Source organism: Acomys minous (assembly GCF_964271855.1).
Source record: "Acomys minous genome assembly, chromosome: 6".
Lineage (NCBI taxonomy): Eukaryota > Metazoa > Chordata > Mammalia > Rodentia > Muridae > Acomys > Acomys minous.
This window is the reverse complement of record NC_140487.1, coordinates 106,020,883-106,037,971: the sequence shown is the minus strand read 5'-3', so window position 1 is coordinate 106,037,971 and position 17,089 is coordinate 106,020,883. Positions and strand designations below refer to the sequence as shown.

General features: G+C 51.3%; 1 protein-coding gene across 3 annotated transcripts in view; it reads left to right on the top strand.

The window, feature by feature from the left end:
• Nucleotides 1-12,552: 12,552 nt before the first annotated feature.
• HCRTR1 (hypocretin receptor 1) overlaps nt 12,553-17,089 on the top strand; it is an 11,107-nt gene continuing 6,570 nt past the window's right edge. Inside the window, exons 1-6 of one of the 3 annotated variants that reach the window (XM_084787186.1) lie at nt 12,553-12,805; nt 13,624-13,738; nt 14,027-14,264; nt 14,426-14,604; nt 15,810-16,053; nt 16,329-16,444. In XM_084787186.1, the coding sequence (XP_084643312.1) occupies nt 14,066-14,264; nt 14,426-14,604; nt 15,810-16,053; nt 16,329-16,444 (738 nt within the window). In that variant the 5' untranslated portion in view covers nt 12,553-12,805; nt 13,624-13,738; nt 14,027-14,065. Of the gene's footprint in view, nt 12,806-13,620; nt 13,739-13,779; nt 13,855-14,026; nt 14,265-14,425; nt 14,605-15,809; nt 16,054-16,328; nt 16,445-17,089 lie in introns of those variants that run through there. The other 2 variants (XM_084787185.1, XM_084787187.1) reach the window with 2 other exon arrangements.

Sequence of the window (17,089 nt, the reverse complement as noted above, 5' to 3'; positions counted from 1 at the left end):
CCTGAACTCCCCAATCTCCTGCATCCATCGCCTGAGTGACAAAATTTCAAGTATGTGCCACCACACCTGGCAATGGCTTCAAGTCCTTGAGCAGGTTTTCTCCTCAGTGCTGGGGACTGAGTCAGGGCCCCACACCTGTTAAAGTGCTCTTCCACTGAGACACATTGAGGCAGGATTTCTCTGTATAGCCTTGGCTATCCTGGAACTTGCTCTGTAAACCAGTCTGGCCTTGAAATCAGAGATCTGTATGCCTCTACCTCCCAAGTGCTAGGATTAAAGGCATGTGCCACCATGCCCAATAATTTTTATTTTTAAAAAATTTTAATCTTTTTTAAAAAATCATTTTATGATATGGGTGTTTTGCTGTCTAGGTACCACATGCACACCTGGTGCCCTCAAAGACCAGAAGAGAGCATCAGATTCCCCTAGGAGTGGAGTTACAGACAGCTGTGGGACACACTATACATGTTCAGAAACAAACCCAGGTCCCCTGAAAGAGAAGATGGCGACTTTTGTTGTTGCTGTTGTTGTTGTTGTTTTTTTTGCTGTTGTTGTTGTTGTTTGTTTGTTTGTTGAGTCAGGGATTCTTTGTGTAGCCTTGGCAATCTTGGAACTTGCTCTGTAAACCAGGCTGGCCTCAAACTCAGAGATCCGCCTGCCTCTGCCTCCCCAGTGCTGAGATTAAAAGCATGTGCCACCACTGCCTGGCTGCCCATCAGTTTTCTAAGTAGGTCATATCATCGATAAGTTGTGACAGCCAATGTATTTGAGACAGGGTCTCAGGTATCCCTGGCTGATTTTACCTTAGCTCTGTGGACAAGAATGGCCTTGAACTTCTGGTTCCGCTGCCCCCACCTCAGTGCTGGAATTCCAGGCGTGTGCCACCATACCTAGCTTTATATGACACCTGGGTCCAGCTAAGGGCTTTGTACTAGGTAAGCACTCTATGTACTAAGCCATGCACCCAGATGCCTAATTTTATCAAAATTTTCTTCCCCAATTTTTTTTTTCCTCCAAAATTGTCCTGTGGAAGAGAAGAGTGTTTGCCTGTTATTCTGTTGATGTCATAGCTTAAAGTGACATCTCCTAATGTTAAAATTTCTCAAATCCCTGGAAGAAGCCAAATGTGGTAATTAGGCATTTTTAATAGTTTGGGATATTTGCATCTATAGCCATCACTGAAACTGACCTACATGCGACCCCTCTGGTCCCGTGTGGTCATCATCTAGGTTGCAACCACATCAAACCACAGCAGGTACGTTCCCCTCTTTTTCTGTCATTTGGTGCAATTTGTGCAAGATATGGACTCTCTGCTCCCTGAATATGTACCTGAGTCCGTGGTATTTGGTTGTCATAGCTACGTGCAATTCCCCCCAAAACCTCTCCTTTCTGATGACAAGATTTGCCACCAGGTCAAGCTCTCAGTGTCCTTCTGCTTGGTCTGTGGGAGGACTCTCTCCTGAGAGGCTTCTCAGCTCCTCTAATTGCCCTGGTCACTTCCCTAACACGGGCAGGTGCACCAGGACAGCCACAGTGGACCGGGGAGAGGGCGGACCTAGACCATGGCTCACTACAGGAGATAGAGTGCGTGGGGGTCAGGCCTGTGACTGAAACTCCCTCAGTGTTCTCTCTCTCTCTCTCTCTCTCTCTCTCTCTCTCTCTCTCTCTCTCTCACTGTCACCAGGTCTCCTGCTTTAGAACAGTGATAACAAAAGGGACATTTTGTCTTCTGTCATTACTCATTCACTTTATTTTCCAGTGTGTCAGAAACTGGGCAAGGAGAAGGGCTATTTAAAGGAGATTCTCTGCGGAGCTCAAAGCAGCGGGCATGGAGAGAATCTGCTGCGTAGGTAACTGATCGGGAGGTAACTGACAAACAGCCAGAGACATTGGCTGACATATTCCAAGAACATAAGGGCAGCATTTAGTGGAAGATGAATGAATTCCATTATTCAGAGAGCTATATTATTATTATTATTATTATTATTATTATTATTATTATTATTATTATTATTATTATTATCTTATTTATTCACTTTATATCCTGGTTGTGGCCCCATCCCCTTCCCCTCCCAGTCCCATCCCCCCTCCCTCCCTCACCCCTATATTATTATTTCAATGTGAGTTAGAAACTATAACTAGAGGGCTAGGGATATAGCTTAGTAGGCAGAGTGCTTGCCTGGCACTCAGGAAGTACTGGGTTCAGTCTCCAGCACTGCACAGAACAGGTATGATGGCCCACACCTCTAATCCCAGTGCAGTTACGAAGATCAGAAGTTCAAAGTCATTCTCACTTGCAAAGGGAGGGCTGGGGGGGGTGTGGCTTGGAGAGATGGCACAGCATTGAAGAGCATTTGTTTCTTCCAGAGGACCCTGGTTCCATTCCCAGCACCCACATGGTGCCTCACAACCATCTGTAAGTCCAGATACAGTGGGCGTGACCCCATCTTCTTCTGGCCTTTGTAGTCACTGAAGTCTCACGGAACACAGACATACATGCAGGCAAGACACCTGTACACATAAAAATACATACATACATACATACATACATACATACATACATACATACTGAGGAGATGGGAGATGGCTCAGTAAGGTTCTTGCCACACAGCAGCAGGACCTGAGTTTGGATTCCCATGACCTATATAAAAAACCAGACACAGCAATATATGCTTGTAATTCCCGCACTGGGAAGACAGAGGCGGGAGTATTGCTGGGGCTTCCTGCCAGCTGATCTAGCTGGATAGATGAATTCCCTGCCTCCAATACTAGGATGCAAGGCAATGGGAAAAGAAAGCCCCCTCTACACACACCCACACATTTGTGTGTGCATAGGAACACAAGCACTGTTCTGATAAACACACTTGCAATCCTAGCCCTTAGAGGTGGAGCCAAGAAGAGCCAAGAAGGAGTTCAGTCATCCTCAGGTACATAGTTGGCCTGGGCTATACGAGGTAGTCCCCAAAAATGCAAGCAAGCAAGCAAGCAGTAGAATAGCTACAAAGAGGTAGCTTTAGTACAACACCAAATGTCCAAATGTTCAGATTATAGGAGGACTAAGACAGTCACTTAAAAAAAAAATACCATGAGGCATTATAATAAAGGAGTAAGAGGATGTAGCCAGTGCCGAGACATGGCATGAGAAAAAGAAAAGTCTGAGGGATGATGAAATGGTTCAGAGAGTAAAGGTGTTGCTGCCAAGCCTCAAGATCCGAGTTCAAGGCCTAGGATCCACACATTGGAAAGAGAGACCTGACTCCCAGCAGTTGCCCTCTGATCATATGTACCCAGTGGCAAGGGCATACCTACACACATATACATGTAGAAACACACATACACACACACACACACACACACACACACACACACACACACACAATTAGCACATATCAGGTCCACAGGAGCCTTCAACCTCCCCCTGACCCAAATACAGGAGTACAAATACACATACAGAGAGAGGGACGTGTTTTAAGATGAGACAACCCCCAACCTCAGTGGTTTTTCTCATGAGGCTGGTGTTCCTAGTGTGAGTGTTGGTATCTACAAGGAACCCCTCTTCACCTTGACCCACATGGTAACCTGGACACTAGCCTATGTGCTATGTGTGAGCTGGTGCCCTGTGGCCCACCTGCTAGGGATCCTCCCCAACTTCAGCAGCTAAGGGTGTATGACATTTGCGCACACACAAGGATTTGGGCTCCTTCCATGCACTTCTTTTTTTTTTTTTTTTTTTTAATGTTATTTGAAGATGCACCTCGTAAAACAGACAATCCAAGAACGAGAGGCTTCCCAGCTTTCCAAAACACTGGAATTGATCCAGGGGTCAACAATTCAAAATACCAGAGGTCCTCAGAGCCATCCCCAGAATTAGGATGGGAAATCTGAGGATCCAAAGAAGAAAGTCTTCAAGACAGAAGTGGGTTTCATACAATGAGTACTGTAATTAAGATGCAAGAAAGCTGGGGCTGGAGAGATGGCTCAGAGGTTAAGAGCACTGCCTGCTCTTCCAGAGGTCCTGAGTTCAATTCCCAGCAACCACATGGTGGCTCACAACCATCTATAATGTGATCTAATGCCCTCTTCTGGCATGCATTAATAAATACATCTTTTTTTAAAAAAAGGTTCAGGAAAGTTTGAGCAACTCGATTTAAAAGGCAAATGTTTCTTCTCTTTAAAAAAAAGAAAAGAGGGCTGGAGAGAAGGCTCAGTGGTTAAGAGAGCTGCCTGCTCTTCCAGAGGTCCTGAGTTCAATTCCCAGCAACCGCACGGTGGCTCACAACCATCTATAATGTGATCTGATGCACTCTTCTGCAGATAGAGCACTCATATACAATAAATAAATAAATTTTAAAAAAAAGAAAAGAGAGAGAAATACAATTAAGAACTCTGAGAGAGCAAAAAGCTGTGTAAGGAAGTCATGGTGCAAATACGAAAGGGATTAACAACTGGAGTATTGACAGGAATGTGGGAGAACACACTTGAATTCAACGCCTCGAGCATGTCCCTTTAAGTGGAACTTACGTCGTAAGATCATAACTCCTTTTCCACGGTCCATCCTGACATGCTGCTCGGCTCCACAGAGGACCATGTTTACACAATTGTATCCCTGAATGCTTTATTGATTTTCAATATTTGAAATTCAAAGCTAGAGGTTTCAATTATGGATACAGAACCGGATGCAAACACAGCTAACAGAGGCGTGGAGGGGCAGGGCAGGAAATAGTGATGAATGACGGCTCGTTTTATACACTGGGGAGTCCAGGAACTGCATAAAACTAATGGCTCTGAGGGCTGAGGATGTGCTCCTGTGGGAGAAACACTTGGTTAGCGTCTGAAAGGCCCTGGGTTCCACACCCAGCCTGAAATTAATGTCACCAGAAAGAAGAGTGGGAAAAATGTGTATGTAACCAAACTTGAGAGAAAGTTACGACGGCGCAGGTTGTCACGATGCTGGACACTGGCTCTTCAGCAGCCTCCTCCTGTCTTCCCTGAGTCACAGAACACTTAGGTTGCAGTTGTGCGTCGCCAGCTGAAATGTCTCCCTGAAGAAAAGGCACATTTCCCAGCAGCCCTTATAGCTACATTCATTCAGGTAATCAAATTCAGGTGACCTGGATATTTGCAGAAATGACACTTCTTTTCATTACTTTGACTATGAATGTGACAAGCCTTCTCTGGCCCAGGCTAGGTCTCATCATAAGTTACAGTGGACAACACACACACACACACACACACACACACATGCACGTGCACACGTACTGACTGTATGCATGCTAGGCACTTCCCTGAGGGCTTTGTACATCTTAGCTCACCTAACTTACTACTGTGTGTTCCTTCCCTATGGCTGTTAAAACAAAGGACTACAAGCATGTGGCTTATGATTGCATTTAATTATTATTAGTGTGTGTGTGTGTGTGTGTGTGTGTGTGTGTGTGTGTGTAGGCACCTGTGTGGGCACTTTTGTGGGCACCTGTGTGGGTCCTGAGGCTGGGGCTCAGGTTGACAGGTTGGTGGCAAGTCCCTTTACCCACCGAGCCATCTCACTGGTCTGTGCGGTGGTCTAAAATGGGCCTGCCTGGAGGGCAGATGTCTAAAAACAGTGTTAGCTTGGAATGCTTCCTGCTTGAGACTCAGAGAAAAATCACCCCCACCGCCCACATCACTTTCCCTGGGATCTCCACCCATGCGCTCCCATCAGCAAACCCTGCCTATTCCCACTTCCAGCTTCCATGTAAGGGCTCTTGTGATTACATTAGGCTTACTAGGGCAATCCAGCCTAGCACCCCATCTCAAGGTTCGTTCTCTCCCCATCCATCTCCCTCTCCTCTCCATCTTCTCCTTCCTCCTCCCCATGCCTCTTCTCCTCCCTCCCTCCTCCCTCCTTTGCTTGGTAGTCAAGCCTTTTTTTTTTTCCGAGACAGGGTTTCTCTGTGTAGCCTTGGCTGTCTTAGACTCACTTGGTAGACCAGGCTGGCCTCGAACTCACAGTGATTCACTTGCCTCTGCCTCTGAAGTGCTGGGATTACAGACCTGTGCCACCACACCGGGCTGGTAGTCACACCTTTAATTGCAACACCTGAGAAGCAGAGGCAAGCACATCTTTGCAAATCCCAGGCCAGCCTGGTCTACAAATGGAAACCTTGTTTAAAACAAACAAACAAACAACCCAAAACCTCTTAAAAAAAAAAAACAACAACCTAGGTCTTGCGTAGTCTATGTTGCCCTTGAACTTGTTATGTAGCCGAGGATGACTTTGAACTTCTGATCCTCTAATCTCCACTTCCCAAGTGCTGGCGTTACAGGTATGTGTCACGATGGCCAATTTATGCAGTAGTCCTGGGGATCAAACCGAGGGCTTTGTGCACACTAACCACTCTACCTGATGAGCTACATCCTCACTCTCTCAAAAATCTTAATCGTTTCTGCATATTCCCGTTGCTATAGATTCTAGCAACCAGGATGCTGCCACGGGTGGCTGTGGGGGTGGGGGTGGGGACATTATTCTTCCCACCGCAATTTGGTCCAGCGTTGTTGTTCCTATTTAAAGAGGATGAAAGCCAAGCCCAGGGAAGTTAAGTAGCCTCCCAGAGTCACACAGCAGGAAAGGAGCTGATGGTGATGTAAATCCAGTGTGGCTCCAGTGTGTCTGCACACAACCGGAAACTCTCCTCTATCTTCCCTGAGTGCTGGTGTCCTGGTAACGGCAGAGCTGCCTCGCCGTCCCTACGTGGCCTACGGAGAGAGAGAGATGCTGTCATCTTTCGACACCAGTGCCATCTGCTTACGATAGATAGCCGTATTCAAATGCAAGTGTCCTTGGCTACTCTACCCAATTAAAAATGATTTTACCTTATTTTCTTCCAAAGGATTTATTTTAAAGGAAGAGAGTGTATTCTGCATTCACTTCAAATGTCCTGAAGTCTCAGGGCAAGCCTGGTGATCTGTCTGCATCGCACCCTGCTGAAGCCCTGCATGGAGTGCTGCATCTAGGACGACCTGGGTTCAAAGTCTTCCGCCCATCTCCTCTCTCTCTTGGCCTGGAACTCCCCATGTACCACAGGCTGGCCTTGAACTCACAGAGATCTACCTGCCTCTGCCTCCAGAGTGCCAGGACTATGGAGTGACTCATCTTTCTATTGGTCATCATATCTTTTGAAAACACTCTGGGGCCAAACAACACGATAGTTTGATAGCCCTCAATCCAGCTCCCCCCCCACCCCCCCACCTCTGCTCATGCTGTCCCCAGTGGTTGGACCCTGCCTCCTTCCTTTCTCACTCTTGCCCACCACTTCTGTTTTAGTTACCTCTCTATTGCCATGGCAAAACACCACGGCCAAGACAACTTACAAAATAAAGAGTTTATTGGGTGCTTAAATTTTAAAGGACGAATCCATGGCTATCATAGCAGGAAGCATGGCAGAGAGCTCACTTCCTGAGACCACAACCATGGGAATGAATTGCGTTGATGACGTTTGAAACCTCAGCGCCCCACCCCCACTCCACCCCCGTGGACACGCCTTCTCCAACAAGGCCACGCCCCCTAGCCCTTCCCGAACATATCCCATTGCCTGCTCCTTCAAACCACTATGGCATCTCACTCAAAAAATACCGGCTCACTCCTATTCAGCCCTCGAGACCCAGCCCAAGTTGCTTCGGGAATATTTAGATTTTCTTTCTCTCCTGTTGAAGATTTTTTTTTTCCCCTCAAACATGTGATAACTCAGGTCATGGTTAGACAAGTATTCTCACCCCTGCCCACTCTTGACCTGTTCTGACCTCCCCCTAACCAGACCACCCCAGAAAAGCAGGCCATTTCTTGTTTTTGCTCCTTGTGTATACATTCACAAGGACTATTGCTTACTAATTGTGCTGGCTAGTTTTGTCCGCTTGACACAAGCTAGAGGCATCTGAGAGGAGGGAGCATCAGTTGAGGAAAATGCCTCCAGATTACGGGACTGTAAACAGACCCGTAGAGCATTTTCTTCATTAGTGATCAGCGGGGGTGGGGGGAGCCCAGCCCACTGTGGGTGGGCGACACCCCTGGACTGGTGGTTCTGGGTTCTAGAAGAGAGCAGGCAGAACAAGCCGGTAAGCGGCACTCCTCCATGATTCTGCATCAGCTCGAGCCTCCAGGTTCCGGCTCACCTTGAGCTCCTGCCTTGGTTTCCCTCACTGGACCGTGAGTCGGGAGACACAAGACAAAGAAACTCTTTCCTTCCCAAGTCGCTTTTGGTCATAAGTGTCACAGCAATAATATATAGGTCACAGCAATAGTAACCCTGACTAAGATATTAATATCAGTTATTTAATAACTTAGGACTCTGTCAGCCCCCAACTGCTAACGTGTGCTCAAAATACAAACAACACCAAACCACGAGTTGAGCCTAAGCCTGTCTGACAGTGTTAATTCTTCCCCCCATGACTATTGTGATTTTAAAATGTAAACCTAACATTGAAATATAATGCACCCAAGGGTGTCAATCTTCACTTTGCCAATGCCCTGCCCTGCCACTCTACACACCTGCCTGGCCTCAGGAAGTCCTCCCACAAGCCTCCCTGTGGGAAAAGCTACTGTTACTTGATCTTAATCGGCAGCACAAGTGTACGCATATGCGCATGCGCGCCCAAGGGGCATATTGTATTGGCCTAAAGCCATGTAAGCTGGTCTTCTCCACTCCTGAGGGCCCATATCCAAATGAGTTCTCAAGGAGGACCGCCAAGGGATAGAGGCTGGGCGGCAGCACTCCTACAGGCTCTGGGGAGTGACTCCCTCACGGTTCCAGGTGCACAGGCTGCAGGCTGTCTTTGGTGTGCAGCTGTGGCCACTTCCCACGATGCTATCACTCAGCCTGGGCCCCCTTGCTCCCAAGCACCCCTGTCTGAGGCTCCTGATTCCCTCTTAGAAGCCACCTGGGGATTCAGCCTAAGCTCCCTACAAGACGCTGATGACTGATGACGTAGCCTTCTTCAGTCTGCAGTGTCCTTGGCTGTGGACTCATTGTCAGTTTCCAGGGACTGTTGCGATTCGGGTTTTGTTTTTGATTTTTGAAGTGTTGGTGTACAACCCCAGGGCTTTGTGCAGGCCGAGCAAGCACTCCACCACTGAACTCCATCTGCAGACTCCAATTTTACCACCTTAGCCCTAAATCTCCTTCTGTTCAGTGTTAGGGACAGAACCCAAGGCCTCGCACAGGCTCACAACTGCTCAGCCACTGAGCTCTATGTCAGATTGGGGTCTTGTTGAGCGTTTATCTAACCGATTACAGAATTCCAGGGACACAGAAGTGAGAGTTCAGGAGCACATGTTAGGGAGCACTCTGAGTTAGCAGCTAAGCCAGGCCTTTCTGGCCCCAGAACCTGTGTCCCTGACCTCCCCTCAACAGCCTCTTGACCAAGTAGAGCAGTAGGTTTTCTGCATGGACTTACATTGTGGGTCCTAAACTCATTCCACTTGAAGTCTGTGGCAATGCAATACCCATCATGCATTTGGCTATGCCCAACTAACTACCTCTATGTAAGGGGCTCCCCAGCCTAAGCTGCAGGGCCCACTCTGCTGCTGCACGATCCTCAGGGTTTGTTGAGTGAGCAAGCCCCCTCCCTTCTCCTGGCCCACCCCTGTGTGGAAGATGCTTTCTACATCTCTGAGGGTCCCGATTCCAGACCTAGTGTCCCTCCTTTCTCTGAGCATCTTGGTCCTTCAAAGTCTCCAGGCCTGAAGTATGGAGCTCTTCCTCCAAGGGATGAGGACATCATATGGAGATGCTGAGGATGTGAGGTATCTGGGCATCACCCCAGGACACAAACACTTGGCTAGCCCTTCCCAGATGCCATTGCCACTGAACCCAGAGACCAAAAACCTCACAGCTACCTCTTCAATGACTTCCCTAGTCCCTGTCCTGTGAACCCCTTTCCTGGAGCACAATTGAGACCTGCACCCCAATCTGTTTCATGACTTAAGGTCTTCTAAACAACAGCTCTGCCCCCCTGGATATAGTTGCCCACCCACAGCCAGGCCCGAGGCATCCACAAATTGCAAAGCCAATTACTGCTCAATTGCTCTAGTCCTAGCCAGACAGAGGTTACTGTAAGTCGCATGGGAATTGGGAGGGAGGGAGGGAGGGTGAACCAGCACCTGAGGACAGTGCCTGGGCTGACACTTGAAGATGGATGTGACAGGGACCTGGGGCTCGGAGGCTCAGGATTAGATCAACAAGGCTGGGGCTGGCTGGTTCCAGGAAAAAGGTCATGTGGACATGGTTTGACAGACAGCTCGAGCTAAGCCAAGGCTTCTGGCTGGCCTTCCCTGAGCAGAGGAGGCAACCAGGGCTGGTGGGCCCAGTCGGGAGATGGAAAGCCTGAAGTCCTTGATCCTTCTTGGGCACTGGCATTTTGCCAGGAGCTCCCAGAAGCCAGTACCACCACCATACCCAAGAACTAAACACCTGCAGCTCCTGTGGGGTCTTTAGGGCAAGCCCTGGGTGCAGTCAATTAAGGCCTCTTATTTCGTCTAGGCCCAATGATCAGCTTTCTGTAGCTGAACTGGGGTACCCAAGTCAGGATCAGAGAGTCCTGGGGCCTACAATCTCCTGGAGTCCCTTATGACTCTCATTTTAGAAAGCAGCCCTTTCTGGGGTACAGAGAAATAAATGGGGGAGAAGTCGGCAACTGGAGATTCCTGGTCAGTGGGGCTGGCACTGGCGCTAAGATACTGCATGTTTCCAGTGGTTTAGGGGGATAGCAGCCAGTCTCCCTCCACGCACATGGACAAATGCACATCTCGCCCCCACCCCCCTCAGGAGTACACTGCTTGGGGAGAGTGGAGGCTTTTTTGCTCACTCCAACCCACGGTGCCTTAGGGGGCTTGGAATCCACAGCTCTGAGCTCTAGAGTCAGTTCAGAGCCTGGGCTGCCCACCGCCCACGCAGGGATCTGTATCTTCCACATCCCTGGCTGCACCTTGCCTGCAGCAGCTGTAACTTGTATGTCCTTGTATGCTCTGCCTCCCATCCCCCAACAGGCTGTAGCCTCCTCTGGGACCCCTATACATGGCAAATGGTCGCAGCTTCAGATTGGTGGGGGATGGGGGTGCAGGCTGAAGAAGGATGAGTCATCACCATGGGAGCAGACTACCAGTTCCACAGTCACACACTTGCAGAGCTGCAGACACAGAGGCATGCCCACACTCACATTCCCAAACTCAAGGGAAACGCGTGTGAGGCCAATGCTGGTCAAAAACCACAGATGCACACTGGGACCCACACACACAGAAACTCACACACACACACACACACACACACACACACACACACACACACACACACCACACCCCTCTTCTCCGGGAGTCCTTCATCCCTCCCCTGCCTGGGGGCAGCACTCAGAGCAGACAGTTCTAGCATCCTAGAGACCTATGACCCCAGCGTCTTGCACACAAATGCCACAGCTACCCAAGGACAGAGTTCTGTCTGGGGTCCAGGTGCTTCCGGAGTGGAGGGCACCAGACCCGCAAGTGTGCTGCCCTAGTCCTCTGCACCCCTAGCAGCTTGAAAGAGGGTTCTGGCTACAAAGAGAAGGCCAGGGGTTTCAGGAGGGGAGGGGGATGTGAGAGAAAGCAGACTTTGGATGACCCGGTCCTGAGGCAAGAGGTGGACAAGGTGAACGCCCGGGAGGCTCCCATTTGCTAGCTAAGATTCTCAGGAGACCCCGCCCCTCGCCCCCACTCCCCCCCCACCCTCCCCCACCCCGCCTGCAAATATTTGCATCTGCAAATGATTAAAAAAACCTCTCCTCCCGTACCCTCTACCTTAGGCTTCGGGCCACTTTGTCATTCTTTCAAGTTGCAGAGCAGGTACCCATGCTCTAGGAAGCCCTGGTGAGCCTTGTTGTGACCCTCAGCCCCCTGGGATCTCAACCAGCTTTGTGGACACCATAGGCAAATAAATGCCTTGCTCCCAAACCAAAGCAGGGCTGGGGATAGGGGAGCTCTGGTGGATCTGAGCGGAACACAGGTTCAAACCCCAGCTCTGCCTCTGACCTTGGGCAAAGCCCTGAGCCATGCAGGACTTGTCTGTAAAATGGGGACAGTAAACAACTACCTCACCAGGTAGCCTGTGGAAATGGCGGCCGTAGTGTGGGTTCGTGGCTTGCCACAGCGCTTGATAAACATTTATTAAATTAGTGAACGCATCCTCTCTTCCCCCCCCTCCCACGTCCCTGTCCGTACAGTAGGAGGGGGAAAATAGGTGCGAACAAAAGGGATTTGGGCAGAGACCCGGGAGATATCAAGGCCAAGAGGCTGCACTGGAACCCTCTCATCGCTGTGCAACCCACCTGTGCCACCACCCTTGTCGGTCGACTGAGGCAGCCTCTGCCCTGTGCCCCCCCCCCGCCCCCTATGCCGCACCCCTCCCTACATCCTAGGTGCGTGCTGAATCTAGGGTGGCGGGAGCTAAATGTCGAAAGGATGCTCACTGTATGAATGAGCTAGTGGACGCGTGAATGGAGGTGGATGAAAGCGTGAAGTAAAAGGCGGGGCTCCAGCTGGGGGACCTGGAGTGCAGACAGGTCGGGGCTCCCTCCCCTCCCTGCCCAGTCTCCCGCCCCGCTCCCCTCCCCGCGGCACGCAGCCCTCCTGAGCCCTCCCGAGATACCGCCAGCGCCAGAGCCTGGACCACGCAGCCACCGAACGGACAGCGCGGCTTCAGGAGGGGGCTACCCCGTCGCATCCCTAGCCCCGCACCAAGGCGAAGTCCCTCGAGCAAGGTCCAGGTACCAGCAACCGAGGATGCCTGGAGCCGGGCGCCAACAGGTGCGGAAAGTGGGGGGCCACCCAGGACTGGCATGGGGGTTCCAGATGTGCAGCGGCAGGTGATAGAGGGAGCCCGGAGTCTCTGGGGATGACCTGGGCACTGGGAAGCTGCGCCAACACCCACTTCGCTCACCTCCGGGCGGCTCCCGCGTAACCCTTTAGTGCACTTGCTGCCCTTTCTGGGAATCCTCCCAGACTCCCTAAGGAGCAAGGAGGTCCCGTTGGGAAATCGGTAGTCCAGCGTCCCTTGCTCCTTCCTCTTAGGGCTCTCTGGGGACCATCCACCCTCCTACATCAGTTTGGGGTCGTCCCTACCGGGCCAGAGGAAAAACTGGTCTCAGCGAGAGTGGAGGGAGCGGCCTGAGCCAGGCCGGATTTATGAATGGAGAGCGGCCTGCGTGCCGGCTCAGCGACCCCTGGCGGCCGTCGGGGAGCATCGCGGCCCTGAGGACTCCAGGACTCTTAGCAAGGGGGTCTTGAGAGCTCTGTTTTCTGGGCAGGGGATTATTTCCTCTCTCCTGGGAAGGTGGCCAATCCCTTTCCTCACTCTTCTTCGCGGGTGTGCACGCGCCCGCGCGTGTACGCGCACTGAGGAGGATCTGGGAGGTCTAGTGGGCGGTACCCAGGTCTTTGATCCCTTTTCCTAACCCCTAAGTCAAGGTTGGAGAACTGACTCAGGAGACAATATTTGCCATGGGTATTGGGTTCCCTTCCTACGTCCGTGATGGCTGGAGGACATAGACAGGCCTAGATTGGCTTTGTGACCTTGAACAAGGGGCTCAGCCTCTCAGCTTCCCGTTTCTTCACCCACACAGCAGGGCTCACTAATGATACCGGACCCTGACTGGAAGGCCAGCTTCCGGGTGTACCAGGCTCTGGGTGAAGTAGCGCCCCAGCCTTAGAGCTCAGTACCCCTCATCGTGGCCCTGGGAGGTAGGTACCTTTAATAATACTCCATTGGGCTCCATTGGCCGGGGAAACTGAGGCCGAATGAGGGAGGTACCTCGCCTCCATCAGTCCCAACTCATGACTAAGAATAAAGAGGGAAGGTAGGCAAAATTCCTAATATTCTCTCCTTTCCTCCCTCCCTTCCTCCTCCCTTCCTTCCCTCTTTCCCTTTCTTTTCTTCTTTGGGCTGGGACCCCAAAGACCCGAGTGTGAGATGAGGGCCCCCTGAAGGGAGTGGTCTGAGGGCTTGTGGGAGTTCCTCTTCCTCCACAGAGCCCAGGATGCTCCTCAGCTGAAGTGGCTCCCGAGCTCATGGACCCCTCGGCCACTCCCGGGGCCCAGCCCGGAGTCCCCACTAACAGCGGGAAACCCTTCCACCTGCCTCCAGACTATGAGGACGAGTTCCTTCGCTACCTGTGGCGCGATTATCTCTACCCAAAGCAGTACGAATGGGTTCTCATCGCTGCCTACGTGGCCGTGTTCCTCATAGCCTTGGTGGGCAATACCCTGGGTAGGTGTCTGTCTTCTTCTGGGGACTAGAGGGAGTCCTAGGCCTTGTCTTCCTACCTCTTCCTGCTAGTGAGGTGGGGGTGGGGGCTCGGTGTCCCCCGCAGAGGCTGAATGGGCACGGCTCTGCTGCTTGGCTTCACCTCACCCTGCTGCTCTCTGCAGTCTGCCTGGCTGTGTGGCGCAACCACCACATGAGGACGGTCACCAACTACTTCATTGTCAACCTGTCCCTGGCGGATGTGCTAGTGACTGCCATCTGCCTGCCTGCCAGCCTGTTAGTAGACATCACTGAATCGTGGCTCTTCGGCCATGCCTTGTGCAAAGTCATCCCATATCTACAGGTTAGCTCTCTCATGCCCCGAAGCAGCCTCTACTGTCAAACAAACAAACAAGCTACGACCTTGGTGGGTCTCAGGAACTTTAAGGCTTGCCTTTCGGGTCAGTCACAGTGGCTCAGGACTCTTGCAGGGTTATCCAGACCATCACGCTGGACACTCAGCCCCACATACTCACATAGACATCCCCTCCTGGTGACAGGTACAAACTTGGCCATGTGTGCACACACACACAGTTACCTCCAGGTACACAGGAACATGCAGAGAGGAGAGGAGAGACAGGAGCTCGCAGTGACAGGCCAGAACACGCACTGGGTCTGCTCCCTAACCCCAGTGGGGACCGAGAGACTTAAATGGAACACTCTCCTCTTTAGTCCCTTTCCCTATCACTGGGCACCAGGATGCCCAGATGGTATCAGTGGAATAGGAGGAGGGGCTGGCCAGAGGCCACCATGGCCTCTCAGTCACCCTCGGTCCTCTCCCTGCACCCTGGGAAACCCGGATACCCTGGAGGCAGTGCCAACAGCCCACTCGTCAGAACAAGAAAGCTTTGCCAACAGCACAGGGAAGGGATGACCTTCCAGGGTGACAGAGATGCCGCCTGGATTTTCTCACCAATTTGAGGTTTTTCTGCTCAACTGATTCACTTCTTTGAGCTGAAGGGTGAGGGAATCACAGGTCTCATTTTCTCACCTGTGACACAGCGCATACCCCTCACAGGTTGTAAAAAAAAATAAGGAAAGAAGGACTGGAGAGGTGGCTCAGTGGGTAAGAGCACTGGCTGCTCTTTTGGAGGTCCTGAGTTCAATTCCCAGCACCCACATGGCGGCTCACAACCGTCTGTAACTCCTATCCCATGGGACCCAACACCCTCCTACAGATATACACGCAGGCAAGACACCAAGGTACAGAAAATAAATAAACAAATTAGAAAAGACGGGGCGAGGAGTGTCTTCCACAGTGTCATCGTTAACAGTAGTGCCCGGGTCTCCAGCTGGACACTTCCCATGCATGGTTCCGTTCATTCTTACCAGCATTCCTGCCAGATAGATGCTATATTTCCATTCTGTAGATGAGGTTCAGAGAGGGCGAGTGACTTGCCCAAATTCACACAGCAGAAAGGGGTGGAGTCAGAATTTGCTGTCCTGGTAGCTCCGGGCTGTGAACTGTTCTCCTCTCCACATTTCTTACGTTGTGTCCCCATGGGGCAGGCCGTGTCGGTGTCAGTGGCAGTGCTGACTCTCAGCTTCATCGCCCTGGACCGCTGGTATGCCATCTGCCACCCACTGTTGTTCAAGAGCACAGCTCGCCGTGCCCGTGGCTCCATCCTGGGCATCTGGGCTGTGTCGCTGGCTGTCATGGTGCCCCAGGCTGCTGTCATGGAGTGTAGCAGCGTGCTGCCTGAGCTAGCCAATCGAACCCGGCTCTTCTCTGTCTGTGATGAACACTGGGCAGGTAATAGTGGGTGCCTCTGGGGAGTACACACTCCTAGGACAGGGGACTTTCAGAGTGGGTACCCCCAGCATAGGTATCTCCCCTTGTGTGGGCATCAGGTAGGGATGACACCACTAGACTGGGCAACTCTAGGCTCGCTATCTGCCATGGTGCCTGTGTGAAAAATCAGCTGTCCCCAGGTCCTGCTTTGGTCCTAGTTGGGACAAGGTGGCATTGCTGGGGCAGCCTGGGACTCCCAGGATAGATTTGACTCTTGCATCTCATGACCCCTCCAGATGACCTCTACCCCAAGATCTACCACAGCTGCTTCTTCATTGTCACCTACCTGGCCCCACTGAGCCTCATGGCCATGGCCTACTTCCAGATCTTCCGCAAGCTCTGGGGCCGCCAGGTGAGGCTCACTCTGGTGTGGGCTGGGAAGATGTAGCTGTTGTTCTAAGGGAGTAGATGGCCCCTAACATTAGGACATGTTATCCGTGCTGTGACTACAGAGGGGCCAGGTCTAGGGAAGTGGGAAGTTGGAGGCCCCAATGTGACTTGCAGCCTCTTTTAATTAGTCAATTAACTTTTGGTACCAGAGCCACCAGGGCTTTGACATATGCTTAGCCAAGTGTTCTACCACCAAATATTGCAAGACCATTTCTCTTTGACCCCTGATTCCCTTCCTCCTTTTTAAATGTTGAGGCAGGGTTTTGCTAAATCGACCTGACTAGCCTGAAGTTGCAATTCTCCTGCCTCAGCCTCCTGGGTGGCTAGGATTATAGAGCCAGCTTTAACCCCCTAAATACGTGAGAAAAACAGACCCAGAGAAGCAAGGCAATGCTCCCCCCACCCCAACGCAAAGCACTCAGCTAGTGAGTAGAAAAGTCAAGGGTCTAAACCAAAAATCTGAGGGTGCAGCGCTCAGCTTAGTATCCAAACAGTAATCATAGCAGTTCCGAGTGGCTGGCCCAGCTAGGCTTCACATCCAGTGCCTTACAGCTAGCTAAGGAAAGAGGCGTTCTTGTCCAGTTCAGGGTGTGACTGCCAAAGCCAC